The sequence below is a fragment of the Pleurodeles waltl genome, chromosome 3_1, assembly GCF_031143425.1.
Source record: "Pleurodeles waltl isolate 20211129_DDA chromosome 3_1, aPleWal1.hap1.20221129, whole genome shotgun sequence".
NCBI classification, from domain to species: domain Eukaryota; kingdom Metazoa; phylum Chordata; class Amphibia; order Caudata; family Salamandridae; genus Pleurodeles; species Pleurodeles waltl.
The window spans coordinates 78358473-78381904 of NC_090440.1; the positions used below are offsets into that span (position 1 = coordinate 78358473).

The 23432-nt window shown below is 49.2% G+C and overlaps 1 protein-coding gene across 4 annotated transcripts in view; it reads right to left on the reverse strand.

Annotated features, from left to right (window-relative positions):
* NAT10 (N-acetyltransferase 10) overlaps positions 1 to 23432 on the reverse strand; it is a 326800-nt gene that overhangs the window by 204763 nt on the left and 98605 nt on the right. For all 4 annotated transcript variants that reach the window (XM_069221852.1, XM_069221854.1, XM_069221853.1 and 1 more), the window contains exon 7: positions 15658 to 15772. In XM_069221852.1, the coding sequence (XP_069077953.1) occupies positions 15658 to 15772 (115 nt within the window). The remainder of the gene's footprint in view (positions 1 to 15657; positions 15773 to 23432) is intronic.

Sequence of the window (23432 nt, forward strand, 5' to 3'; positions counted from 1 at the left end):
GGCCCTGAGCTGCTGGTGTGGTAACTTTGGGGTTGCTCTGAACCCCCAACGGTGGGCTACCTTGGACCAAGAACTGAACCCTGTAAGTGTCTTACTTACCTGGTAAAACTAACGAAAACTTACCTCCCCCAGGAACTGTGAAAATTGCACTAAGTGTCCACTTTTAAAGTAGCTATTTGTGAATAACTTGAAAAGTATACATGCAATTGATATGATTCAAAGTTCCTAATGTACTTACCTGCAATACCTTTCAAACAAGATATTACATGTTAAATTTGAACCTGTGGTTCTTAAAATAAACTAAGAAAATATCTTTTTCTATAACAAAACCTATTGGCTGGATTTGTCTCTGAGTGTGTGTACCTCATTTATTGTCTATGTGTATGTACAACAAGTGCTTAACACTTAACACTCCTTGGATAAGCCTACTGCTCGACCACACTACCACAAAATAGAGCATTAGTATTATCTATTTTTACCACTATTTTACCTCTAAGGGGAACCCTTGGACTCTGTGCATGCTATTCCTTACTTTGAAATAGCACATACAGAGCCAACTTCCTACACATACTTTTATATAAACTTTGATACCAAGCTCACCAGAATCCGGTAAGTACTTTCCGAGTTATGAATTTATAGAGTTTTAAAAAGTAGATAATGCATTTTTCAGGAAGCTGCAATGCAATCCTATGGAGGAAAACAAAAGAGGCAAACCAGATAAACTAGAACAACTTACGAGACCAATCTCCTGGATTTAAGGTAAATTTGGGGCAAGGTCCATGACCACACCAACAGGTCACCTTGGGGAGCTCTGGTGCATCCGGGTGCAGAGGAGTGTTACGGCATCAAGTGTTCCATTCAAGTTAAAGGGGATTGGTCTGAGGACAAAGTCGCTGTAGGGATGGACTGGAAGGACAGTCCAGGGGAACCCACATTGGGGCGCAACCCTCCAGGTCCTTTGACACATGGGGACAGCATCGGTTCACTCCTCCTCAGGATGTAGGGCGCTGGTGCAGAGCTGTCTTCTGGCACTGGGTCCAGTACTGGAGTTCCTTGCGGTTGCGCCCACAGAAACATTCTGCAGGCGTGGACTAGGTCCAGTATGACAAGCTAAAAAGCGGGCTCAGGTCTCACGAGGTAGGGAGATGTGGGGCACCCTTGGTTTTCTTCACCTGAGTTTGGGGCGGACGGATGCAGATTTGTCCTAGGGCATTGTGTCTTTGTCTCCTGGTAACTCGCTGTTGGAGGCTAGTCTGCAGAAACAGTCTGCAGCCACTGTTGTGAGGTCCACAGTGGGCTAGCACAGGCTGGGCTTCTTTTCTGTAGGGCCTGGGGACCACACGGATGCCATTGGCCCACTTCAACACAGGATTGGTGGCTCAGGTGCAGTGGTGTTGTCTGGTTTCTGGCAGTCCTGGTCCTTCCAGGTCTTTCTTGGGTGCCTGCAAATGCAGGGGAGCAGCTCATCTACTCCAAGGGAGTTCCTCCTGGCGATTGGCAGAGCACTGGCAGCTCTCCCAGTTTCTTGGAGGCCGCAGCAGAAGGACAGGTCAGATGCTCCGTGAGGGTCGGGTGCAGCAGGCAGGCCAGCAGGGTTGGCACCAAGTCAGTCTTACTCCTCGGTTCTTGGGTTCAACAGGCTTCTTGTCCACTCCTTTTATGTCTGGCGAAGATCTGAGGATCTGGTATCAGGGGGTCCCTCAAAAACTCAATTTAGGGGACGTTACGGGGAGGGAAATGTAATAGCCACTGGGCTACTTATCCTTGGGGTCACTACACCTCCTAGGTGACCACTTCCTGTGGGAAGTGGGCATCACCCTGTCCATAATTTCTAAATTCCAACACACGCAAGATGGTGGAATTTCCTAAGTTACGTCCACTTCAGGCTAGTCACCCTAGCGGGGTGCCCAGTATGGAAGTGTGACACACCTCCTGCATAGCTAATACTAGGGGTATTTACTAGGGACTTACAGAGGGTGCTAAATAATCTACCAATTGGGGAAACAACGGTGCAGTTTTGGGAAAGAGTTGTGGCACTGGGGACCTGGTTGGCAGGAATCCAGTGCACTTTCAGTCCAAATCACATCAGGTACCAGAAAAAAATAAAAATGGGGGGTGGGGACGGACAATGTTAAAGAGGAGGCGCTTTCCTACACAGGTGTACAGAGATTTATACTCCTGGTAAAAATATAGCAGTTGATGAGTCCTTGAGCCTGTATAAAGGGTGCTGCCATTCAGACAGTACATACCAAAAAAAGAGCTTGTTATGACATCAAGATGTACATGCTTTTTGAGAGCTCTACTGGTTATGCATGTAACTGAGTCCCTATACAGGGAAGGACTTCTCCCTAAAACCTGCCTGTTGCACTTTCATGCTAGGAATCACAGCAAAGAGTATGTGGGACTGTGTCCAAACACTTCCTTATTAAGGCTATACATTTTATGTGGACAATTCCTCTACTGCTCTAGAGCTATTCATCGAGCTGTACAGTCCTGTGTAGCCGCAACAGATTTCTGCAGGAGATTGTTTGTAAGAAGCTCCAAAAAGGCCACAGTACTGCACTGCACTCCAAAACATTGCTCACAGTCAGATTCTCAGAGAGGTGGGATGTATATGCCCTCATTACAGTCTGTGATGAGAGCACTTCCCTAGTCACGGTTTGGGATCAGTTGGCTGAAGTTCAAAAGCTCAACTGTATAAGTTGTAAAACTTGCACATGGCACAAAAAGTAGCTTACTCATCAGATCCAGCTGGCAACATATGTTGTTCACCAGCAGACCACCACAGGAAGACCAATGTCTTTCCTTGATTTATCAGCTGTCACAAACTCTTACTGCTGAAAAATGAAGTTACCCTTACTGTACGAAAGTGCCCCTTTTGGCATAGTCAACCTCCATTCTTTGCCTGATATTGATGCTGACGTGACAGAGTGTGCTGGGATCCTGCTAACCGGGCCCCAATACCAGTGTTCTTTCCCCAAACTGTATCACTGTTTCCACAAATGGCACACCACGGCACCCAGCTAAGGCCCTAGTAAAAGGTACCTATAGTACTAAGGGCTCTGTGGTACGGGAGGTTTCCCCCAAGGGCTGCAGCATGTATTGTGCCACCCTAAGGGACCTCTCATCAAACACATACACACTGCCATTGCAGCCTGTGTGTGCTGGTGGGGAGAAAAAGGTAAAGTCAACATGGCATCCCTCTCAGGGTGCCATGCCCACAAACCACTACCTGTGGCACAGGAAAGTCACCCCTCTTGCAGACCTTACAGCCCTAAGGCAGGGTGCACTATGCCACAAGTGAGGGCATAGCCGCATGAGCAATATGCCCCTACAGTGTCTAAGTCCATTCTTAGACATTGTAAGTGCAGTGTGGCCATACTGAGTACATGGGCTGGGAGTTTGTCATTACGAACTCTACAGCTCCATGATGGCTTCGCTGAGGTCTGGGAAGTTTAGTATCAAACCTCTCGGCACAATAAACCCACACTGAGATGCCCCCTGTATTGTAACCAACCCTTTAGTGCAGGAGTGACCAGTCTGTGCCAGCCTGTCACTAACAGACAGGTTTCTGACCTCATGAGGTGAGAGCCTTTATGCTCTCTGAGGCCAGAAACAAAGCCTGCTCTGGGTGGAGGTACTTCACACCTCCCTCCTGCAGGAACTGTAACACTTGATGGTGTGCCTCAAAGGCTCATGCTTCCTTTTTCAGTGCCCCAGGGCACTGCAGCGAGTGGAGGTGCCCGACCTCAGGACAAAGCCCCAGTTTTGGTCGCAAGTCCGGCCGGAAAAATTAGGCCAAACAGGAAAGAGTGGCCACTCCAGTTAGGACCACTCCTCAGGTGTCCAGAGCTGAAGTGACCCACTCCCTGCAGAATAATCCATTTTGGTTTGGAGGTCAAGGACCAAGAGGGTTAGGTCTGTGTCCCACTCCCCAAATGGAGTGGACATCGGAAGGATGTAGTCGCCCTCAGGGACAGTAGCCATTGGCAACTGCCCTCTGACCCCTAAAAAAAGCCCCTAAATCCAGGATTTATGGGCTCTCCTGAACCTAGCTCATCAGATTCATGCTGTCCTCAAGAAGACAAGAAGGGAGAAGAACAACTGCTAAGCTGACTCCCCCAGCAGAGAAGCCTAGAGACACCAACTGACTTGCCCTACGGGCTCATCTGCTGCTTCAGAAGCCCTGAAAAAAAGGCAACACATCCTGCAGGACCAGCGACCTCTCTAAACCCCTAGAGGATTGCCTGCCCACCAGAGGACCAAGAACTCCAGAGACAGCAGCCCTGTCCTCAGGAAACTCCAACAAGGACTCCAGAACCGTCCTGGATCCGCGAGTCCTGCCCACTCATCACCCGATGCCCACAGCCTGTGTCCAGATGGCACACCTGTCCAGAGCATGCTCCCAGGCGAGTTGGACCTTGTATCCACCCCGGGTTGATCTCTCCTGGCCAACACGCTGGTGACTGCAGCCTAAATCCGGAGGACCCCTGTAGAACGTTGGCTCTGTATGCACTATTTCAAAGTAAGGAATAGTATGCACAGAGTCCAAGGGTTCCCCTTAGAGGTAAGATAGTGGCAAAAAGAGATCATACTAATGCTCTATTTTGTGGTAGTGTGGTCGAGCAGTAGGCTTATCAAAGGAGGAGTGTTAAGCATTTGTTGTACATACACACAGGCAATAAATGAGGAACACACACTCCGAGACAATTCCAGGCCAATAGGTTTTTGTATAGAAAAATATATTTTCTTAGTTTATTTTCAGAACCACTGGTTCAACTTTTACATGTAATATCTCAAATGAAAGGTATTGCAGGTAAGTACTTTAGGAACTTTGAATAATCACAATAGCATATAAACTTTTCAAATAAAACACATATAGCTATTTTAAAACTAGACAGTGCAATTTTCACAGTTCCTAGGGGAGGTAAGTAATTGTTAGTTCTTGCAGGTAAGTAAACCACCTACGGGGTTCAAGTTTGGGTCCAAGGTAGCCCACCGTTGGGGGTTCAGAGCAACCCCAAAGTTACCACACCAGCAGCTCAGGGCCGGTCAGGTGCAGAGTTCAAAGAGGTGCCCAAAACGCATAGGCTTCAATGGAGAAGGGGGTGCCCCGGTTCCAGTCTGCCAGCAGGTAAGTACCCGCATCTTCGGAGGGCAGACCAGGGGGGTTTTGTAGGGCACCGGGGGGACACAAGTTAGCACAGAAAGTACACCCTCAGCAGCACGGGGGCGGCTGGGTGCAGCGTGCAAACACACATCGGGTTTTCAATTGGAATCAATGGGAGACCAAGGGGTCTCTTCAGCGATGCAGGCAGGCAAGGGGGAGGCTCCTCGGGGTAGCCGCCACCTGGGCAAGGGAGAGGGCCTCCTGGGGGTCACTCCTGCACTGGAGTTCCGATCCTTCAGGTCCTGGGGGCTGCGGGTGCAGGGTCCATTCCAGGAGTCGGGATCTGAGAGTCAGGCAGTCACGGTCAGGGGGGAGCCTCGGGATTCCCTCTGCAGGCGTCGCTGTGGGGGCTCAGGGGGGACAACTTAGGTTACTCACAGTCTCCGAGTCGCCGGGGAGTCCTCCCTGAAGTGTTGTTTCTCCACAAGTCGAGCCGGGGGCGTCGGGTGCAGAGTTTCAAGTCTCATGCTTCTGGCTGGAAACGCAGTCGTTTTAAAGTTGCTCCTTTGGAAACAAAGTTGCAGTCTTGGGTGAACAGGGCCGCTGTTCTCAGGAGTTTCTTGGTCCGTCTAGAGCAGGGCAGTCCTCTGAGGATTCAGAGGTCGCTGGTCCTGGGGAAAGCGTCGCTGGAGCAGTGTCTTTTCGAAGTGGGGAAGACAGGCCGGTAGAGCTGGGGCCAAAGCAGTTTGTTGTCTCCGTCTTCTCTGCAGGGTTTTTCAGCTCAGCAGTCCTCTTCTTCTTAGGTTGCAGGAATCTGAGCTCCTAGGTTTAGGGGAGCCCTTAAATACTAAATTTAAGGGCGTGTTTAGGTCTGGGGGGTTAGTAGCCAATGGCTACTAGCCCTGAGGGTGGGTACACCCTCTTTGTGCCTCCTCCCAAGGGGAGGGGGGTCACATTCCTATCCCTATTGGGGAATCCTCCATCTGCAAGATGGAGGATTTCTAAAAGTTAGAGTCACCTCAGCTCAGGGCACCTTAGGGGCTGTCCTGACTGGCCAGTGACGACTCCTTGTTTTTCTCATTATCTCCTCCGGCCTTGCCGCCAAAAGTGGGGCCGAGGCCGGAATGGGCGGGCAACTCCACTAGCTGGAATGCCCTGTGGTGCTGTAACAAAGAGGGTGAGGCTCACCGCCAGGTGTTACAGCTCTTGCAAGTGGGAGGTGATAAGCATCTCCACCCAGTGCAGGCTTTGTTACTAGCCACAGAGTGACAAAGGCACTCTCCCCATGTGGCCAGCAACATGTCTCGAGTGTGGCAGGCTGCTAAAACCAGTCAGCCTACACAGGTAGTTGGTTAAGGTTTCAGGGGGCACCTCTAAGGTGCCCTCTGGGGTGTATTTTACAATAAAATGTACACTGGCATCAGTGTGCTTTTATTGTGCTGAGAAGTTTGATACCAAACTTCCCAGTTTTCAGTGTAGCCATTATGGTGCTGTGGAGTCCGTGTTTGACAGACTCCCAGACCATATACTCTTATGGCTACCCTGCACTTACAATGTCTAAGGTTTTGCTTAGACACTGTAGGGGCACAGTGCTCATGCACTGGTGCCCTCACCTATGGTATAGTGCACCCTGCCTTAGGGCTGTAAGGCCTGCTAGAGGGGTGACATCTATACTGCATAGGCAGTGTGAGGTTGGCATGGCACCCTGAGGGGAGTGCCATGTCGACTTACTTGTTTTGTCCTCACCAGCACACACAAGCTGGCAAGCAGTGTGTCTGTGCTGAGTGAGGGGTCCCCAGGGTGGCATAAGATATGCTGCAGCCCTTAGAGACCTTCCCTGGCATCGGGCCCTTGGTACCAGGGGTACCAGTTACAAGGGACTTACCTGGATGCCAGGGTGTGCCAATTGTGTAAACAAAAGTACAGGTTAGGGAAAGAACACTGGTGCTGGGGCCTGGTTAGCAGGCCTCAGCACACTTTCAATTCAAAACATAGCATCAGCAAAGGCAAAAAGTCAGGGGGTAACCATGCCAAGGAGGCATTTCCTTACACAACCCCCCCCCCCCAAACGAAAGAGGATGAGACTAAACTTTCCCAAGGGAGTCTTCATTTTCTAAGTGGAAGAACCTGGAAAGGCCATCTGCATTGGCATGGGCAGTCCCAGGTCTGTGTTCCACTATAAAGTCCATTCCCTGTAGGGAGATGGACCACCTCAACAGTTTTGGATTTTCACCTTTCATTTGCATCAGCCATCTGAGAGGTCTGTGGTCAGTTTGAACTACAAAGTGAGTACCAAAGAGGTATGGTCTCAGCTTCTTCAGGGACCAAACCACAGCAAAGGCCTCCCTCTCAATGGCACTCCAACGCTGCTCCCTGGGGAGTAACCTCCTGCTAATGAAAGCAACAGGCTGGTCAAGGCCATCATCATTTGTTTGGGACAAAACTGCCCCTATCCCATGTTCAGAGGCATCTGTCTGCACAATGAACTGCTTGGAGTAATCTGGAGCTTTTAGAACTGGTGCTGTGCACATTGCTTGTTTCAGGGTGTAAAAGGCCTGTTGGCATTCTACAGTCCAGTTTACCTTCTTGGGCATTTTCTTGGAGGTAAGTTCTGTGAGGGCTGTCACTATGGATCCATATCCCTTCACAAACCTCCTGTAATACCCAGTCAAGCCAAGGAATGCCCTGACTTGAGTCTGGGTTTTTGGAGCTGCCCAGTCCAGAATAGTCTGGATCTTGGGCTGGAGTGGCTGAACTTGGCCTCCACCTACAAGGTGTCCCAAGTAAACCACAGTTCCCTGCCCTATCTGGCATTTGGATGCCTTGATAGAGAGGCCTGCTGATTGCAGAGCCTTCAAAACCTTCTTCAGGTGGATCCTGCCAGCTGGAGCTAAAGACAGCAATATCGTCAAGATAAGCTGCACTAAAGGACTCCAAACCAGCAAGGACTTGATTCACCAACCTTTGGAAGGTGGCAGGGGCATTCTTTAAACCAAAGGGCATGACAGTAAACTGATAATGCCCATCAGGTGTGGAGAATGCGGTCTTTTCTTTTGCTCCAGGTGCCATTTTCATTTGCCAGTACCCTGCTGTTAAGTCAAAGGTACTTAAGAATTTGGCAGCACCTAATTTATCAATCAGTTCATCAGCCCTAGGAATGGGATGGGCATCTGTCTTGGTGACAGAATTAAGTCCTCTGTAGTCCACACAAAACCTCATCTCTCTCTTACCATCTTTGGTGTGAGGTTTGGGGACTAAGACCACTGGGCTAGCCCAAGGGCATTCTTTAAACCAAAGGGCATAACAGTAAACTGATAATGCCCATCAGGTGTGGAGAATGCGGTCTTTTCTTTTGCTCCAGGTGCCATTTTGATTTGCCAGTACCCTGCTGTTAAGTCAAAGGTACTTAAGAATTTGGCAGCACCTAATTTATCAATCAGTTCATCAGCCCTAGGAATGGGATGGGCATCTGTCTTGGTGACAGAATTAAGTCCTCTGTAGTCCATACAAAACCTCATCTCTCTCTTACCATCTTTGGTGTGAGGTTTGGGGACTAAGACCACTGGGCTAGCCCAGGGGCTGTCAGAGTGCTCAATTACTCCCAATTCCAGCATCTTGTGGACTTCCACCTTGATGCTTTCCTTAACTTGGCCAGACTGTCTGAAAATTTTGTTTTTGACAGGCATGCTGTCTCCTGTGTCCACATCATGGGTACACAGGTGTGTCTGACCAGGGGTTAGGGAAAAGAGCTCAGCAAACTGTTGCAGGACCTTCCTACAACCAGATTGCTGTTGGCTAGAGAGGGTGTCTGAATAGATCACTCCATCAACTGAGCCATCCTTAGGGTTTGATGAGAGGAGATCAGGGAGAGGTTCACTCTCAGCTTCCTGGTCCTCATCTGTTACCATCAACAGATTCACATCAGCCCTATCATGGAAGAGTTTTAGGCGGTTCACATGGATCACCCTCTTGGGGCTCCTGCTAGTGCCTAGGTCCACCAGGTAGGTGACCTGACTTCTTTTCTAGCACTGGGTAAGGGCCACTCCATTTGTCCTGAAGTGCCCTGGGAGCCACAGGCTCCAAAACCCAGACTTTCTGCCCTGGTTGAAATTCAACCATTGCAGCCTTTTGGTCATACCAAAACTTCTGGAGCTGTTGGCTGGCCTCAAGGTTTTTACTTGCCTTTTCCATGTACTCTGCCATCCTTGAACGTAGGCCAAGTACATAGTCCACTATGTCTTGTTTAGGCTCATGAAGACGTCTCTCCCAGCCTTCTTTCACAAGAGCTAGTGGTCCCCTTACAGGGTGGCCAAACAGAAGTTCAAAGGGTGAGAATCCTACTCCCTTCTGAGGCACCTCTCTGTAAGCGAAAAGCAGACATGGCAAGAGGACATCCCATCTCCTTTTGAGTTTTTCAGGGAGCCCCGTGATCATGCCTTTTAATGTCTTGTTGAATCTCTCAACAAGGCTGTAAGGAAATGCCTCCTTGGCATGGTTGCCCCTTGACTTTTTGCCTTTGCTGATGCTATGTTTACAATTGAAAGTGTGCTGAGGCCTGCTAACCAGGCCCCAGCACCAGTGTTCTTTCCCTAACCTGTACTTTTGTATCCACAATTGGCAGACCCTGGCATCCAGATAAGTCCCTTGTAACTGGTACTTCTAGTACCAAGGGCCCTGATGCCAAGGAAGGTCTCTAAGGGCTGCAGCATGTCTTATGCCACCCTGGAGACCTCTCACTCAGCACAGACACACTGCTTGCCAGCTTGTGTGTGCTAGTGAGGACAAAACGAGTAAGTCGACATGGCACTCCCCACAGGGTGCCATGCCAGCCTCTCACTGCCTATGCAGTATAGGTAAGACACCCCTCTAGCAGGCCTTACAGCCCTAAGGCAGGGTGCACTATACCATAGGTGAGGGTACCAGTGCATGAGCATGGTACCCCTACAGTGTCTAAACAAAACCTTAGACATTGTAAGTGCAGGGTAGCCATAAGAGTATATGGTCTGGGAGTTTGTCAAACACGAACTCCACAGCACCATAATGGCTACACTGAAAACTGGGAAGTTTGGTATCAAACTCCTCAGCACAATAAATGCACACTGATGCCAGTGTACATTTTATTGCAAAATACACCCCAGAGGGCACCTTAGAGGTGCCCCCTGAAACTTAACCGACTGTCTGTGTAGGCTGACTAGTTCCAGCAGCCTGCCACACTAGAGACATGTTGCTGGCCCCATGGGGAGAGTGCCTTTGTCACTCTGAGGCCAGTAACAAAGCCTGCACTGGGTGGAGATGCTAACACCTCCCCCAGGCAGGAGCTGTGACACCTGGCGGTGAGCCTCAAAGGCTCACCCCCTTGTCACAGCCCAGCAGGGCACTCCAGCTTAGTGGAGTTGCCCGCCCCCTCCGGCCACGGCTCCCACTTTTGGCGGCAAGGCTGGAGGGAACAAAGAAAGCAACAAGGAGGAGTCACTGGCCAGTCAGGACAGCCCCTAAGGTGTCCTGAGCTGAGGTGACTAACTTTTAGAAATCCTCCATCTTGCAGATGGAGGATTCCCCCAATTGGGTTAGGATTGTGACCCCCTCCCCTTGGGAGGAGGCACAAAGAGGGTGTACCCACCCTCAGGGCTAGTAGCCATTGGCTACTAACCCCCCAGACCTAAACACGCCCTTAAATTTAGTATTTAAGGGCTACCCTGAACCCTAGAAAATTAGATTCCTGCGACAACAAGAAGAAGGACTGCCCAGCTGAAAACCCCTGCAGAGGAAGACCAGAAGACAACAACTGCCTTGGCTCCAGAAACTCACCGGCCTGTCTCCTGCCTTCCAAAGAACTCTGCTCCAGCGACGCCTTCCAAAGGGACCAGCGACCTCTGAATCCTCTGAGGACTGCCCTGCTTCGACGACGCCAAGAAACTCCCGAGGACAGCGGACCTGCTCCAAAAAGACTGCAACTTTGTCTCAAGAAGCAGCTTTAAAGAACCCTGCAACTCCCCGCAAGAAGCGTGAGACTTGCAACACTGCACCCGGCGACCCCGACTCGGCTGGTGGAGAACCAACACCTCAGGGAGGACCCCCGGACTACTCTACGACTGCGAGTACCAAAACCTGTCCCCCCTGAGCCCCCACAGCGCCGCCTGCAGAGGGAATCCCGAGGCTTCCCCTGACCGCGACTCTCTGAAACCTAAGTCCCGACGCCTGGAAAAGACCCTGCACCCGCAGCCCCCAGGACCTGAAGGACCGGACTTTCACTGGAGAAGTGACCCCCAGGAGTCCCTCTCCCTTGCCCAAGTGGAGGTTTCCCCGAGGAAGCCCCCCCTTGCCTGCAGCGCTGAAGAGATCCGTTGATCCCTCATAGACTAACATTGCAAACCCGACGCTTGTTTCTACACTGCACCCGGCCGCCCCCGCGCCGCTGAGGGTGAAATTTCTGTGTGGGCTTGTGTCCCCCCCGGTGCCCTACAAAACCCCCCTGGTCTGCCCTCCGAAGACGCGGGTACTTACCTGCAAGCAGACCGGAACCGGGGCACCCCCTTCTCTCCGTTCTAGCCTATGCGTTTTGGGCACCACTTTGAACTCTGCACCTGACCGGCCCTGAGCTGCTGGTGTGGTGACTTTGGGGTGGCTCTGAACCCCCAACGGTGGGCTACCTGGGACCAAGAACTGAACCCTGTAAGTGTCTTACTTACCTGGTAAAACTAACAAAAACTTACCTCCCCCAGGAACTGTGAAAATTGCACTAAGTGTCCACTTTTGAAATAGCTATTTGTGAATAACTTGAAAAGTATACATGCAATTGAAATGATTCCAAGTTCCTAATGTACTTACCTGCAATACCTTTCAAACAAGATATTACATGTTAAATTTGAACCTGTGGTTCTTAAAATAAACTAAGAAAAGATATTTTTCTATAACAAAACCTATTGGCTGGATTTGTCTCTGAGTGTGTGTACCTCATTTATTGTCTATGTGTATGTACAACAAATGCTTAACACTACTCCTTGGATAAGCCTACTGCTCGACCACACTACCACAAAATAGAGCATTAGTATTATCTATTTTTACCACTATTTTACCTCTAAGGGGAACCCTTGGACTCTGTGCATGCTATTCCTTACTTTGAAATAGCACATACAGAGCCAACTTCCTACAAAGGCCATTAGTTTGTGGATGATAGGGTGTAGTGAATTTATAAGTCACTCCACACTCATTCCACATGTGTTTCAGGTATGCTGACATGAAGTTGATACCTCTGTCAGACACCACCTCCTTAGGGAAGCCCACTCTGGTAAAGATACCAATGAGGGCCTTGGCTACTGCAGGGGCAGTAGTCGACCTAAGGGGAATAGCTTCAGGGTATCTAGTAGCATGATCCACTACTACTAGTATGTACATATTCCCTGAGGCTGTGGGAGGTTCAAGTGGACCCACTATGTCCACACCCACTCTTTCAAAGGGGACCCCCACCACTGGAAGTGGAATGAGGGGGGCCTTTGGATGTCCACCTGTCTTACCACTGGCTTGATAGGTGGTACAGGAGACACAAAACTCCTTAACTTTCTGGGACATGTTGGGCCAGTAGAAGTGGTTGACTGGTCTCTCCCACGTCTTGGTTTGTCCCAAATGCCCAGTAAGGGGAATATCATGGGCGAAGGTCAGTATGAACTCTCTGAACTCCTGAGGCACTACCACTCTCCTAGTGGCACCAGGTTTGGGATCTCTTGCCTCAGTGTACAGAAGTCCATCTTCCCAATAGACCCTTTGTGTTCCAGTTTTCTTGCCATTGGACTCTTCAGCAGCTTGCTGCCTAAGGCCTTCAAGAGAGGGACAGGTTTCTTGCCCCTTACACAACTGCTCCCTTGAGGGTCCCCCTGGGCCTAGGAGCTCAACCTGATAAGGTTCTAACTCTAGAGGCTCAGTTCCCTCACAGGGCAGAACTTCTTCCTGAGAAGAGAGGTTCTCTTTTTGTTGTTGTGTTGCAGCTGGTTTCCCAGTTGTCTTTCCTTGTCTCTTGGTAGGCTGGGCCCTTTTTCCAGACTCCAGCTCTACTTTTTCACCCTGAGCCTTGCACTGTGCCCTTGTCTTGACACACACCAGTTCAGGGATACCCAGCATGGCTGCATGGGTTTTCAGTTCTACCTCACCCCATGCTGAGGACTCCAGGTCATTTCCAAGCAAACAGTCTACTGGGATATTTGAGGAGACCACCACCTGTTTCAGGCCATTGACCCCTCCCCACTCTAAAGTTACCATAGCCATGGGATGTACTTTAGTCTGATTGTCAGCGTTGGTGACTGGATAAGTTTGTCCAGCCAGGTATTGACCAGGGGAAACCAGTTTCTCTGTCACCATAGTGACACTGGCACCTGTATCCCTCAGGCCTTCTACACTTGTCCCATTAATTAAGAGCTGCTGCCTGTATTTTTGCATGTTAGTGGGCCAGGCAGCCAGTGTGGCTAAATCCACCCCACGCCAAGGAGGCATTTCCTTACAACCCCCCTGACCGCGAGAGAACTAGACCAAGAATCGACGCCTCAAGGTACCACTGAACGAGCAGCTCCCTGGCGTTAGGGAATCAGACCACCAGTCCAGCAGGCAGCCCTCCTCCTTGTCCAGGTTGTGGTTTTCCGGAACTGACCCCCTGGACCCAGCCTGCAGCATCTTTGTGACCCCTGGTATTCCCCTACTGAAAAGCAATGGGATGCACCAGGCCGCCCCTGTGCCGCTGAGGGTGTGTGTTTGGTGCTGACCTGTGGCCTCCTCCCGGTGCTCACCTTACCCCCCCCCCCCCCCACCCCCCAACCCCCATCCAAGTTCTGCCCTGCTGGCAGATCTATTTCAGAGTGCCCCCAGGATCAAATTCTAAATCCGACACCAACTTTGACCTCTACACCCGACCGGCCCAGTGTTGCTGGTGGCATGTGTTTGGAGTCAACTTGACCCCCATCCAGTGAACATCCTAACCCCCCCGGAGACTAGAACTGTAAGTCGAGTACTTACCGCATAACTACACTAACACTTTTTCCCCTCAGGACTGTGTTGAAAATTACACTGTGTCAACTTTTGAAATAGAAAATTAGCTTTTTACTTGTAAATCTTTTCTTTATCAAAGCTAAACAAAGTGATGTTGATACATATGCTTGATACTTACTTGCTAATGTACTTACCTGCAACGAGATCCTTTTGGTTCTAGAAATAAAGTAACAGAATATAATTTTGCTATATAAAAAATATTGGCCTGGAGTTAAGTCATTGAGTGTGTGCTTCATTTATTGCCTGTGTGTGTATAACAAATTCTTGGCACTACCCTCTGATAAGCCTAAATGCTCGACCACACTACCACAAAAGAGAGCATTAGTATAATCTATTTAGCCTCTGTTAAGCCTCTGGGGAACCCCAGGACTCTGTGACACTATATCTCACTTTGATATAGTATTTACAGAGCCAGCTTCCTACACTTACTTCATCTACTATGGTGGATGTTGCAAGGTCGCATCATTAGCACTTTGTGCGATTGTAGGCAAAGTTTTAGGTTTGCAGGGAATTGTGTCATCAATGGGTGATCCATGCATGTAAGACCAACTTGGAGTCACCTGGGTGTCCAGTTTTCAAAAATGCCAATGGTTGGTACATTTTCGGTGGGTGGCAGCCAAGCCCGCTCCCAAACATACTAGCTACCCCTCTCACCTGACCTCTCCACATAGTGTTTTAGGATTTTGTGTGTCATGGAAACTTGGCCTACCTATAAAGGTGAGGTACCACTGCTATTGGGAGACATGTTGAAATGCTTAGTGGTAGGAAATGTGAGGATCGCAAGGGATTGCAGAACTTTCTCTCCTAGTTATGTTAGGAATATGTGAGTTTTAGCCAAAGTTTGGGGTTTGCAAGTGCATCAGGGTAAAAGAAAAACCATTGTGAGGTACATGCAAATCATGCCCCTCAACTCCAACAGGGGTCTAGTTTTCAGAAATGTGTTTCTTTCCCCTCAAAGTTCCACATTGTGCCTCCACACAGCACCTGCTTTTGTCCACATTGGGGTGGGAATGCATAGCTGCCATTACAATCAGTTTGAAAAGAGGCCAGAGAGTTTAAAAAATAAAACAAAAAAAACACTAAACAATCTAGCGAAGAGGGTGATACGTAATTAAAGGGATAAAGGAAAGCTTCATAGAAGATTCTATTCTTCTGAAATCCTCCCAAGATAAGTGAAAAACAGAAACGAAGATCTGGTTCGGTCACAACATTCTGGGTTCTAGTAGGCAATCAGCCTTAAAGGAGGAGAGACTGGAGGGGTGGGAGTGCGGGGGCGGGGGGTCTTAGTTCACATGCTTATATGTGAAAAATAATAATAATAATGCATTTAAAAAAGGGAGTGAACAAATACAAAATAGTGATAGCATTGTACTATTTATAATAAATGGTACTTCACAAACTGTCTCCCAAAATCCTGCTGGAGCAGATGAAATATCACTGATGATAATAATAATGATGAAGCTCTCATGACATATGACCATGAGAGGTTTTACAACGTCGCTTAGGCTGCTTACCTGTGACTTTGGAGGAACTGGTTTTATGTTAGCCACATGGCTGGAAATGGGTAAAACGTCCAGCTGGTCATCTATTACAATGCAGTTTTTACAGGAAGCCAAAGAGAGAATGAACCTGCATCATTGAAGAAACAGATTGGAAGGTTTAGATTGTAATTCGGCAATACAACCAGATGGTTATCTGCAACTCCAACAACAGCATATTAACAGTGTAAGGAAATGCCTCCTTGGCATGGTTGCCCCCTGACTTTTTGCCTTTGCTGATGCTATGTTTACAATTGAAAGTGTGCTGAGGCCTGCTAACCAGGCCCCAGCACCAGTGTTCTTTCCCTAACCTGTACTTTTGTATCCACAATTGGCAGACCCTGGCATCCAGATAAGTCCCTTGTAACTGGTACTTCTAGTACCAAGGGCCCTGATGCCAAGGAAGGTCTCTAAGGGCTGCAGCATGTCTTATGCCACCCTGGAGACCTCTCACTCAGCACAGACACACTGCTTACCAGCTTGTGTGTGCTAGTGAGGACAAAACGAGTAAGTCGACATGGCACTCCCCTCAGGGTGCCATGCCAGCCTCTCACTGCCTATGCAGTATAGGTAAGACACCCCTCTAGCAGGCCTTACAGCCCTAAGGCAGGGTGCACTATACCATAGGTGAGGGTACCAATGCATGAGCATGGTACCCCTACAGTGTCTAAACAAAACCTTAGACATTGTAAGTGCAGGGTAGCCATAAGAGTATATGGTCTGGGAGTCTGTCAAACACGAACTCCACAGCACCATAATGGCTACACTGAAAACTGGGAAGTTTGGTATCAAACTTCTCAGCACAATAAATGCACACTGATGCCAGTGTACATTTTATTGTAAAATACACCACAGAGGGCACCTTAGAGGTGCCCCCTGAAACTTAACCGACTATCTGTGTAGGCTGACTAGTTCTAGCAGCCTGCCACAAACCGAGACATGTTGCTGGCCCCATGGGGAGAGTGCCTTTGTCACTCTGAGGCCAGTAACAAAGCCTGCACTGGGTGGAGATGCTAACACCTCTCCCAGGCAGGAATTGTCACACCTGGCGGTGAGCCTCAAAGGCTCACCTCCTTTGTGCCAACCCAGCAGGACACTCCAGCTAGTGGAGTTGCCCGCCCCCTCCGGCCAGGCCCCACTTTTGGCGGCAAGGCCGGAGAAAATAATGAGAATAACAAGGAGGAGTCACTGGCCAGTCAGGACAGCCCCTAAGGTGTCCTGAGCTGAGGTGACTCTAACTTTTAGAAATCCTCCATCTTGCAGATGGAGGATTCCCCCAATAGGGTTAGGATTGTGACCCCCTCCCCTTGGGAGGAGGCACAAAGAGGGTGTACCCACCCTCAGGGCTAGTAGCCATTGGCTACTAACCCCCCAGACCTAAACACGCCCTTAAATTTAGTATTTAAGGGCTACCCTGAACCCTAGAAAATTAGATTCCTGCAACTACAAGAAGAAGGACTGCCTAGCTGAAAAACCCCTGCAGAGGAAGACCAGAAGACGACAACTGCCTTGGCTCCAGAAACTCACCGGCCTGTCTCCTGCCTTCCAAAGATCCTGCTCCAGCGACGCCTTCCAAAGGGACCAGCGACCTCGACATCCTCTGAGGACTGCCCCTGCTTCGAAAAGACAAGAAACTCCCGAGGACAGCGGACCTGCTCCAAGAAAAGCTGCAACTTTGTTTCCAGCAGCTCCAAAGAACCCTGCAAGCTCCCCGCAAGAAGCGTGAGACTTGCAACACTGCACCCGGCGACCCCGACTCGGCTGGTGGCGATCCAACACCTCAGGAGGGACCCCAGGACTACTCTGATACCGTGAGTACCAAAACCTGTCCCCCCTGAGCCCCCACAGCGCCGCCTGCAGAGGGAATCCCGAGGCTTCCCCTGACCGCGACTCTTTGAATCTAAAGTCCCGACGCCTGGGAGAGACCCTGCACCCGCAGCCCCCAGGACCTGAAGGACCGGACTTTCACTGGAGAAGCGACCCCCAGGAGTCCCTCTCCCTTGCCCAAGTGGAGGTTTCCCCGAGGAACCCCCCCCTTGCCTGCCTGCAGCGCTGAAGAGATCCCGAGATCTCTCATAGACTAACATTGCGAACCCGACGCTTGTTTCTACACTGCACCCGGCCGCCCCCGCGCCGCTGAGGGTGAAATTTCTGTGTGGACTTGTGTCCCCCCCGGTGCCCTAAAAAACCCCCCTGGTCTGCCCTCCGAAGACGCGGGTACTTACCTGCAAGCAGACCGGAACCGGGGCACCCCCTTCTCTCCATTCTAGCCTATGTGTTTTTGGGCACCACTTTGAACTCTGCACCTGACCGGCCCTGAGCTGCTGGTGTGGTGACTTTGGGGTTGCTCTGAACCCCCAACGGTGGGCTACCTTGGACCAAGAACTGAACCCTGTAAGTGTCTTACTTACCTGGTAAAACTAACAAATACTTACCTCCCCTAGGAACTGTGAAAATTGCACTAAGTGTCCACTTTTAAAACAGCTATTTGTGAATAACTTGAAAAGTATACATGCAATTTTGATGATTTAAAGTTCCTAAAGTACTTACCTGCAATACCTTTCGAATGAGATATTACATGTAGAATTTGAACCTGTGGTTCTTAAAATAAACTAAGAAAAGATATTTTTCTATATAAAAACCTATTGGCTGGATTTGTCTCTGAGTGTGTGTACCTCATTTATTGTCTATGTGTATGTACAACAAATGCTTAACACTACTCCTTGGATAAGCCTACTGCTCGACCACACTACCACAAAATAGAGCATTAGTATTATCTATTTTTACCACTATTTTACCTCTAAGGGGAACCCTTGGACTCTGTGCATGCTATTCCTTACTTTGAAATAGCACATACAGAGCCAACTTCCTACATTGGTGGATCAGCGGTGGGGTACAAGACTTTGCATTTGCTGGACTACTCAGCCAATACCTGATCACACGACAAATTCCAAAATTGTCATTAGAAATTGATTTTTGCAATTTGAAAAGTTTTCTAAATTCTTAAAAGACCTGCTAGGGCCTTGTGTTAGATCCTGTTTAGCATTTCTTTTAGAGTTTAAAAGTTTGTAAAAGTTTGAATTAGATTGTAGAACCAGTTGTAGATTCTTAAAAAGTATTCCAACTTTTAGAAGCAAAATGTCTAGCACAGATGTGAATGTGGTGGAACTCGACACCACACCTTACCTCCATCTACAGATGAGAGAGCTAAGGTCACTCTGTAAACTAAAGAAAATAGCAATGGGCCCCAAACCTACCAAAGTACAGCTCCAGGAGCTTTTGGCAGAGTTTGAAAAGGCCAACCCCTCTGAGGATGGCAACTCAGAGGATGAAGATAGTGACTTGGAGGGAAATTCCCCCCCTCCAGTCCTACTTAGGGAGAGCAGGGCTTCTCAAGCCCTGACTCCACAAATAATAGTCAGAGATGCTGGTTCCCTCACAGGAGGGACCAACAACTCTGAAATCACTGAGGATAACTCCAGTGAAGAGGACATCCAGTTAGCCAGGATGGCCAAAAGATTGGCTTTGGAAAGACAGATCCTAGCCATAGAGAGGGAAAGACAAGAGATGGGCCTAGGACCCATCAATGGTGGCAGCAACATAAATAGGGTCAGAGATTCTCCTGACATGTTGAAAATCCCCAAAGGGATTGTAACTAAATATGAAGATGGTGATGACATCACCAAATGGTTCACAGCTTTTGAGAGGGCTTGTGTAACCAGAAAAGTGAACAGATCTCACTGGGGTGCTCTCCTTTGGGAAATGTTCACAGGAAAGTGTAGGGATAGACTCCTCACACTCTCTGGACAAGATGCAGAATCTTATGACCTCATGAAGGGTACCCTGATTGAGGGCTTTGGATTCTCCACTGAGGAGTACAGGATTAGGTTCAGGGGGGCTCAAAAATCCTCGAGCCAGACCTGGGTTGACTTTGTTGACTACTCAGTGAAAACACTAGATGGTTGGATTCAAGGCAGTGGTGTAAATAATTATGATGGGCTGTACAATTTGTTTGTGAAAGAACACCTGTTAAGTAATTGTTTCAATGATAAACTGCATCAGCATCTGGTAGACCTAGGACCAATTTCTCCCCAAGAATTGGGAAAGAAGGCGGACCATTGGGTCAAGACAAGGGTGTCCAAGACTTCAACAGGGGGTGACCAAAAGAAAGGGGTCACAAAGACTCCCCAGCAGAAGGGTGATGAGACAACCAAAACTAAAAATAGTAAAGAGTCTTCTACAGGCCCCCAAAAACCTGCACAGGAGGGTGGGCCCAGAGCCTCTTCACAAAACAATGGGTACAAGGGTAAAAACTTTGATCCCAAAAAGGCCTGGTGTCATAGCTGTAAACAGCATGGACACCAAACTGGAGACAAGGCCTGTCCCAAGAAAGGTTCCACTCCAAACTCCCATCCAGGTAACACTGGTATGGCTAGTCTCCAAGTGGGATCAACAGTGTGCCCAGAGCAAATCAGGGTCCACACTGAAGCTACTCTAGTTTCTGAGGGTGGGGTGGATTTAGCCACACTAGCTGTCTGGCCGCCTAACATGCAAAAATACAGACAGCAACTCTTAATTAATGGGACTAGAATAGAGGGCCTGAGGGATACAGGTGCCAGTGTCACCATGGTGACAGAGAAACTGGTTTCCCCTGGCCAATACCTGACTGGAAAAACTTACACAGTCACCAACGCTGACAATCAGAGAAAAGTACATCCCATGGCAATGGTTACTTTAGAATGGGGAGGGGTCAATGGCCTGAAGCAGGTGGTGGTCTCCTCAAATATCCCAGTGGACTGTCTGCTTGGAAATGACCTGGAGTCCTCAGCATGGGCTGAGGTAGAGCTAAAAACCCATGCAGCAATGCTGGGTATCCCTGAACTGGTGTGTGTGAAAACAAGAGCACAGTGCAAGGCACAGGGTGAAAAAGTAGAGCTGGAGTCTGGAAAAATGGCCCAGCCTACCAAGAGAACAGGAAAGTCAGTTGGGAAGCCAACTGCAACACAGCAAAAGAAAGGGAACCTCTCTTCTCAGGAAGAAGTTCTGCCCTCTGAGGGAACTGAGCCTTTGGAGCTTGAACCTTATCAGGTTGAGCTCTTAGGCCCAGGGGGACCCTCAAGGGAGGAGCTGTGTAAGGGACAAGAAACCTGTCCCTCTCTTGAAGGCCTTAGGCAGCAAGCTGCTGAAGAGTCCAAAGGCAAGAAAAATGGAACACATAGGGTCTATTGGGAAGATGGGCTCCTGTACACTGAGGCCAGAGACCCCAAACCTGGTGCCACTAGGAGAGTGGTAGTGCCTCAGCTGTTCAGAGAGTTCATCCTAACATTGGCCCATGACATTCCCCTTGCTGGACATTTGGGACAAACCAAGACGTGGGAGAGGTTAGTCAACCACTTCTACTGGCCCAATATGTCCAACATGGTTAAGGAGTTTTGCCTCTCCTGCCCCACCTGTCAAGCCAGTGGTAAGACAGGTGGGCACCCAAAGGCCCCCCTCATTCCACTTCCAGTGGTGGGGGTGCCCTTTGAAAGAGTGGGTGTGGACATAGTTGGTCCACTGGAACCTCCCACAGCCTCAGGAAATATGTATATCCTGGTAGTAGTGGATCATGCTACCAGGTATCCTGAAGCTATTCCCCTTAGGTCGACTACTGCCCCTGCAGTAGCCAAGGCCCTCATTGGTATCTTTACCAGAGTGGGTTTCCCTAAGGAGGTGGTGTCTGACAGAGGTACCAACTTCATGTCAGCATACCTAAAGCACATGTGGAATGAGTGTGGAGTGACTTATAAATTCACTACACCTTACCATCCACAAACTAATGGCTTAGTTGAGAGATTCAACAAGACATTAAAGGGCATGATCATGGGGCTCCCAGAAAAACTCAAAAGGAGATGGGATGTCCTCCTGCCATGTCTGCTTTTCGCTTACAGGGAGGTACCACAGAAGGGAGTAGGGTTCTCACCCTTTGAACTTCTGTTTGGTCATCCTGTAAGGGGACCACTTGCCCTTGTTAAAGAAGGCTGGGAGAGACCTCTCCATGAGCCTAAACAGGACATAGTGGACTATGTACTTGGCCTTCGCTCTAGAATGGCAGAGTACATGGAAAAGGCAACCAAAAACCTTGAGGCCAGCCAACAGCTCCAGAAGTTTTGGTATGACCAAAAGGCTGCACTGGTTGAGTTCCAACCAGGGCAGAAAGTCTGGGTTCTGGAGCCTGTGGCTCCCAGGGCACTCCAGGACAAATGGAGTGGCCCTTACCCAGTACTAGAAAGGAAGAGTCAGGTCACCTACTTGGTGGACCTGGGCACAAGCAGGAGCCCCAAAAGGGTGATCCATGTAAACCGCCTTAAGCTCTTCCACGACAGGGCTGATGTCAATCTGTTGATGGTAACAGATGAGGATCAGGAGGCAGAGAGTGAACCTCTCCCTGATCTTCTGTCATCAGACCCAAAAGATGGTACAGTAGATGGAGTGATCTACTCAGACACCCTCTCTGGCCAACAGCAAGCTGATTGTAGGAGAGTCCTACAACAGTTTCCTGAACTCTTCTCCTTAACCCCTGGTCAGACACACCTGTGTACCCATGATGTGGACACAGGAGACAGCATGCCTGTCAAGAACAAAATCTTTAGACAGTCTGACCATGTTAAGGAAAGCATCAAGGTGGAAGTCCACAAGATGCTGGAATTGGGAGTCATTGAGCGCTCTGACAGCCCCTGGGCTAGCCCAGTGGTCTTAGTCCCCAAACCTCACACCACAGATGGAAAGAAAGAGATGAGGTTTTGTGTGGACTACAGAGGGCTCAATTCTGTCACCAAGACAGATGCTCATCCAATTCCAAGAGCTGATGAGCTCATTGATAAATTAGGTGCTGCCAAATTCCTAAGTACCTTTGACTTGACAGCAGGGTACTGGCAAATAAAAATGGCACCTGGAGCAAAAGAAAAGACAGCATTCTCCACACCTGATGGGCATTATCAGTTTACTGTTATGCCCTTTGGTTTAAAGAATGCCCCTGCCACCTTCCAAAGGTTGGTGGATCAAGTCCTTGCTGGCTTGGAGTCCTTTAGCACAGCTTATCTTGATGATATTGCTGTCTTTAGCTCCACCTGGCAGGATCACCTGGTCCACCTGAGGAAGGTTTTGAAGGCTCTGCAATCTGCAGGCCTCTCTATCAAGGCATCCAAATGCCAGATAGGGCAGGGAACTGTGGTTTATTTGGGACACCTTGTAGGTGGAGGCCAAGTTCAGCCACTCCAACCCAAGATCCAGACTATTCTGGACTGGGTAGCTCCAAAAACCCAGACTCAAGTCAGGGCATTCCTTGGCTTGACTGGGTATTACAGGAGGTTTGTGAAGGGATATGGATCCATTGTGACAGCCCTCACTGAACTCACCTCCAAGAAAATGCCCAAGAAAGTAAACTGGACTGTGGACTGCCAACAGGCCTTTGACACCCTGAAACAGGCAATGTGCTCAGCACCAGTTCTCAAAGCTCCAGATTATTCTAAGCAGTTCATTGTGCAGACTGATGCCTCTGAACATGGGATAGGGGCAGTTTTGTCCCAAACAAATGATGATGGCCTTGACCAGCCTGTTGCTTTCATTAGCAGGAGGTTACTCCCCAGGGAGCAGCGTTGGAGTGCCATTGAGAGGGAGGCCTTTGCTGTGGTTTGGTCCCTGAAGAAGCTGAGACCATACCTCTTTGGGACTCACTTCCTAGTTCAAACCGACCACAGACCTCTCAAATG